The sequence below is a fragment of the Protomyctophum parallelum genome, assembly GCF_964188405.1.
Source record: "Protomyctophum parallelum genome assembly, chromosome: 22".
In the NCBI taxonomy this organism is placed as follows: Eukaryota; Metazoa; Chordata; class Actinopteri; order Myctophiformes; family Myctophidae; genus Protomyctophum; species Protomyctophum parallelum.
The window spans coordinates 31468283-31475004 of NC_139714.1; the positions used below are offsets into that span (position 1 = coordinate 31468283).

At 41.9% G+C, this 6722-nt stretch overlaps 1 protein-coding gene across 1 annotated transcript in view; it reads left to right on the forward strand.

The window, feature by feature from the left end:
* Positions 1–3555, forward strand: part of LOC310879697 (ninjurin-2-like) — a 60420-nt gene extending 56865 nt beyond the window's left edge. The window contains exon 4 of the mRNA XM_083794509.1: positions 2754–3555. Coding sequence (XP_083650635.1) covers positions 2754–2917 — 164 coding nt within the window. The 3' untranslated portion in view covers positions 2918–3555. The remainder of the gene's footprint in view (positions 1–2753) is intronic.
* Positions 3556–6722: the final 3167 nt, after the last annotated feature.

Consider the following 6722-nt stretch of genomic DNA (forward strand, 5'->3'; position numbering starts at 1 on the left):
ACTTGTGAGAGTGGGACTGGCTTCATGAGGCTATAGAAAACAGAACATATAGAAAACAGAACTTGTGAGAGTGGGACTGGCTTCACATAGTGACTGTTCTATAGAGTGGGACTGGCTTCAGAACAGAAAACAGAACTTGTGAGAGTGGGACTGGCTTCACATAGTGACTGTTCTATAGAGTGGGACTGGCTTCACATAGTGACTGTTCTATAGAGTGGGACTGGCTTCACATAGTGACTGTTCTATAGAGTGGGACTGGCTTCAGAACAGAAAACAGAACTTGTGAGAGTGGGACTGGCTTCGCGAGGCTATAGAACTTTTGTACCAGCTTTCATTTTTGTCCTTTTACAATTATTAGTAAAAAAAGAAAAAGCTAGCATCCCAGACTGTAAATGGGTGTTAACAGTTTGGTACCAGGTGTAAAAATCCTCATCACCCATTTTCGACCTATTTTCAGAAACATACCATTTACATACCATGTAAACACTGCAGGTCTAAATTATACCAGATGTTGATATCAGGTGTAAATTGCTTAATACCAGGTGTAAATGCTTTTATACCAGCTGTGAACTGTTTCATACCAGTGCAAATGATTTCATACCATGCGTACCATGCGTGTAACCTACAGTATCTGATACCAGGTGTAAAGCGGCACTATGTAAAAAACAATTGTATGTTAAAATCACTCATACAATTGGGGTGGTTGTATTTTGTCTCCCAAGGTCATGGTGGTCATGTCTCGCCTAGACACAGGATCTGACACGATTCAATTTTATTCCCTGAGCAAGAAGGCAGGCTCTATTAGCTCAATGGTTGAAACAAAAGTGTCAGCACTTGCACAGGAAACCCGGGTTCAAATCCGTGGGGTGGAGGAGGAAATGTACATAGTGCAGCTTTAAGCGAGTGGTCCAATTAAACATATCTACATAGTGCATCTTTTCATGTCTGTCTTGTTTCAGTTGAACTTGAGTACACTCTGTACATTACCGTATATGAATATGTATACTAATATATAACGTGTAAGAGGGAAGATATGCAAAAAAAGAACTGTTTAAATGACATGAAATAAATACATGGCTTGGTATTTCATCAAAGCTGTCACTTTGTTGCAGACTGGGTGGATGGATGGATGGATGTACAGTAAGGATGGATGGATGGATGGATTGATGGATGGATGTTCTCCTATTCCCTCCACACCAAATCTTGCCACTGAAAATAGCTGATCTACAAGCTTGCTTGTATTATTTTTTTGCCAGTGATTGCCCCAAAATACGACACTAGGGTTCAGGTATAGTTAAAATAGCAGCCTAAATATTTACATTTGAGGCAAATAACGGAAAAACAGCGACCCCTGTTTTGACGTGAGTCGACAGTCTGTCTTGAGAGAGACTACATTTGAGGTGCCTGGTTTATATAATCAAATCGATATAGTCTCATGCACATGCAAGTGAGATTATAATTTAGCAGCAGTAAATCTCAATCTACAGTCTCGCTGGTGTTTTAGGTGTTTGTTTTGGTACACGGGGAGGTTTTTGGGCCCATCAAAGTGATCAAACCCATCAAAACAAACTGTGAAAACGCCAAAGTACAGCGAATAAAACACACCACCACACAGTGGATTTTCTGTGGTCTGGCGTTTTCTCTGTGTGTTCTGATGCCTTGTGAGCTGCAATGAAAACAGGCAAACAGGCCTCAACAGTGACATCTGCTGGCAAATTCCTATATGTCATATCATGGGATTTGTTGACTCTTACCATTAGAGTAGAGTATATAGAGACACCAGCGGATTTCTCCTCCCATTCACTTGCATTGAGTTCTCACCCAGCGCATGAGGCCATTTCACCCCTTCATCTCACCCAGCGCATGAGGCCATTTCTCCCCTTCTTCATTGAGTTCTCACCCAGCGCATGAGGCCATTTCACCCCTTCATCTCACCCAGCGCATGAGGCCATTTCTCCCCTTCTTCATTGAGTTCTCACCCAGCGCATGAGGCCATTTCACCCCTTCATCTCACCCAGCGCATGAGGCCATTTCACCCCTTCTTCATTGAGTTCTCACCTCAGCGCATGAGGCCATTTCACCCCTTCTTCTCACCCAGCGCATGAGGCCATTTCACCCCTTCTTCCGAGAATGGAACATGTGCATACTGGGATGGAATTGGGTCATACGTGATGGAATTGTGCCATACGTGAATGTGCCGGGCAGAAAAGAAAAGACGAATGAGTACCGTGCGTGCGTGCGTGCGCGAGCGTGTCATGAACGAGCGCCGCCATTGTTGGGTACTGGTGCGAGCCAGCACGTTCACGTATGGCCCAGTGCCGCTCGAAGCTGCAACACCACTTTCGGCCACCATGTCCATTACGCGTCAGTGTTTCCTCTCTATTAATATATACTCTATAAGCTCTTACCTCACAGTCCACAGGCAAATCAGAGCACACGGAAAACCCCAGAACATGTATATGGCCTCTGGTGTTGTGCAGATTGAACCACAGAAAATCTATACTGAATGTTAGAAGTTCAGGTTTTTTTGTGCAATTGAGCTCAGAAATTACAAAAACTTTTTTTTATGTCACGATTATATTAAGCCGACCTGCCTTGACTGTGAACTTAAGCATTGTTCGAAACCCTGTTGTTACACGTTTGTGGGTTTGTGTGCGTGTGTGTGGTGTGGTGTGTGTATATGTATGCGGTGTGTGTGTGTTTGCACGTGCACATATGTGTGTTTGTACTGTATGTGTGTGTGTGTGTTGCAGGTCGCAGGGACGTGAATAACCCTGAACTCCAGAGACGCATGAACAAGCTGAACAACGTTAAGACCACCATCGTCTTCATCACCTCCGTCCTCAACGTCTTCATCAGCAGCTTCGGCATGCAGAGGACAGGACACTACCCCTGGCTGATGTGGCGCTGGCACTAACACGCACGCACGCACGAACCGCAGGCCGTAAAAAGCTCTAATCTAAGCTCTATTCTATCAGCTAATTAACTGGTTCTAAAACATATTTTATGGATTTTAAATTCTATGGTTTCTGTCCCAAGAAGTGGGAGACATACAATCAAAGCCTTATTGAGATGAGAGGCATCATGGATCAATAAATCCCTAAAACCTGTGCGCCTCTTGGTCTTAATGTTAATTTGAATTTAGAAAGTTTCTGTATAGTTTCGTCAAGTTAACTGCCACCGTTTGGCGATAGAGGGGAGTTAGCTGCGCCAGCCAGAATAGGGCCGATTACCATGTACTTTTAATGATTACCGGTATGCTTCAGTTATATTTAGAGGCGGTCCGTCTACAGTTACATATTACGGTTACACAAGCCTATAGCATGATGGGGTTCCTTTTGCACAATTCGCCTATGCTCCATCTCCAATGGCCTTTCCAAGATATATTTATGCCATTGATGATTAATTGATTTATTATTGCACTAAATGTATCTAACTTGATGTTCTCAAATGTGTGGTTTTCTATTAGACTTGACTCTATTTGTATGACATTAAGATGCATTTTGAGACTGCTGAAATGTTTTCTTTAATGTCCTAATAAACATTTGCATTGGTGCTATGAGTGTGCAGCTAATTTTATTATGTTTTTAAACTCTATGGATAGTTAACCGACTTAAGCTTAGGTTGTCAATCTAGGACACAAATTCAGGATGAGGCAGGTGCAGAGCAGGTCGTTCTTCAAAGTGTTTCATAACTCACAAAAACTAATAACAAAACTAATAACAAAGCCACAGCTGAGAAACAACAGCAAGGAAAAACTGGGAACCGAACAGGGGGGTATAAATACACAAGGACATAATAGGTGAACTCAACTGATTAACCAACACAGGCATTGGCTAGGAGACTAACAGGACACAGGTGGAGAAAACTAATAATCACAGGTAAGAAAAGAAACACAAAATAATACAAACAAAAATATAGAACACTGTCTAAAACTATAGGAACAAGGAACACTATAAAACACAACATAAATATATATTTTTCCACATATGACATATCCAACCTTGGGACACCAGGACAAAGGTGGTTTAAATTGTTCTGAATTCTAAACTCTGTTCCAGATCACAGCCTATATTTCTGTTGTGCCATCTATAGTCCTAGTTTGCATTCCTCAGTTTGCCCTGCAGGTCTAAATGAATTACTGGTCATAAAGCTACAATTAAACAAATTCACTTAGGGGTACTCGATCTGGCCTTTGCTTTTCTTAGTTTATACTGTACATTCTGGGCAGCCTCTATGAATCATTCCCAGTATAAATGACATGATATTCCAACATATTTTAACCCATTCTGACCGGGCACCCATTTTGTTATGCTTTAGCTATTGAAAAATAGCAGATCTACAAGCTCATATCGCGCCACCGAGTGGCGCGATACGAGCTTGTAGGTCTGCTATTTTTGAAAAATCGAAGACCCTTTTAGAATCTGATCTCAGGTCAGAATGGGTTAATAATGAAACTGTCAGGATGTAATATACATTTTTATAATCTGATCTCAGGTCAGAATGGGTTAATCTTGACCTTGATTGAGAGCAATGATATGGTATTTCCCACCAGGTTTCATCCATCTGTTCTCATCATGGTACCGTATCTATAGCATAGCAAACACAGACACATACAGGAGGCCTACTGTATGCTGCTGCATGTACACCAACACACACGCAGAGAGACATGCACACCTCCAAATAACACATTCTGACCTGAGATCAGATTCATACGAGTTTTCCACTGGACACACACTGGTCTGATTAACCCATTCTGACCTGAGATCAGATTCTAAAAATGTCAGTCGTTCTTCGATTTTTCAAAAAATAGCAGACCTACAAGCTCATATCGCGCCACTCGGTGGCGCGATATGAGCTTGTAGATCTGCTATTTTTCAATAGCTAAAGCATAACATGATGCTAACACCAAAATGGGTGCCCGGTCAGAATGGGATAACACATTTTGTACATGACCTGACTATTTTTGGACATCCTTGAAAACAGTACTGAGATGAGAACTACTGATTTAGATGACATTGGTAAGAATCGGCCCAGCCCCAAGTCTTAATTTTAACCACTATCTGCTGAATTACTGAAAGGTCTACTGCAGTCAGGCGGTGGGAGTGGTGTATTACAGTACCGTGTACTGTACTGTAGTACACTGTAGTACACTGTACTGTAGCAGAATGTTGAGACCACGAGGAGCGAGCAGTGCAGCAGAACCACAGTATGAAGGTTCATGCAGGGTACGTGTACACTGCAGTGTGTGTGCGTGTGCGTGTGTGTGTGCACGTGCGTGCGTGCGTACGTGCATGCTAGTGGTCTAGCACTGCACAGACCAAGTCCCTGTAGTGTTTGCGAATGCAGTCAGCACTAACTATGGGTTTTTTTTCCGCAGCCGACACTTTCGGTTGTCGGTTGCCGACACTTTGACTTCTTTTTTTTTTTTTTTTTTTTTTTTTTGCGGCTTACGCCTTTTATTGATTTTTTTGAAGGGACAGACAGTAGGCTGACAGGAAACGGGAGAGAGATGGGGGGATGACATGCAGTAAAGGCCGTGTCGGGTCCGGGAGTCGAACCCGCGGCACACTGCGACTGGATCACCAGTCCGGTGCCCAGACCGTTACGCTACGGCCTGGGCCACACTTTGACTTCTTGAGACCCTGCAGATCATGTCTGTGTGTCCGTGTGTGTGTGTCTGTCCCGCTGTTACACCACCCGCCCGCCACCAGAGGGCGCAGCTAGCTGTATCACACAAAACACACGCACGCACGCACACACACACACACACACACACACACACACACACACACACACACACACACACACACACACACAACTTAACTTAAAAAAAACTTAACTTAAAATGAAAAAGAAAAAACTTAACTTAAAAAAAACTTTAAAAACACTTAACTTAAAAAAACTTAACTTAAAAATAAAATCTTAAAAAAACACAAAAAAATCTTAACTTAAAAAAAACTTTAAAAACACAACTTCAAAAAACTTAACTTAAAAATAAAATCTTAAAAATACACAAAAAAGAGAACTTTAAAAAGAAAACCTTAAAAAAGTATGTAATTTATTCTAATTGTAAATTGCCATTTACGAGCTGCGTTCGCTTCCCGCGTTTGCGCGTCTTACTTGTTTAAAATAGGGTGACCAAGATGGCTTGCCTCAAACTGGACGTTTTTGAGGCAGACCCTATGGGAGCACTATTAGGCTACTGACAACTGTCATGACGATACTGTACAGTGTATTGATTCAAATTGTGTAATTTAGATAATAATTGTGAGCCTGTAGATAGGCTATTATTATTATTGTATTGATCTTTGTCAAAGGAAATTGATTCACCAAATAGAGAGAAAGAGAAAGAGAGACAGGCTTACAACAAGTTCTCGCAGGCATGGTCTTGTGAAATGCAATAATTATCCCATTCTGAACGGGCACCCATTTTGGTGTTGGCATCATGTTATGCTTTATCTATTGAAAAATAGCAGATCTACAATCTCATATCGCGCCACCGAGTGGCGCGATATGAGCTTGTAGGTCTGCTATTTTTTGAAAAATCTAAGAACGACTGACATTTTTTAGAATCTGATCTCAGGTCAGAATGGGTTCATCAGACCAGTGTGTGTCCGGCGGAAACCTCGTATGAATCTGATCTCAGGTCAGAATGGGTTATATTAGTGGTAAAAGGTCAGATTAAATCAAAGCATTCTGCATCGTCAGACTGACTGGTT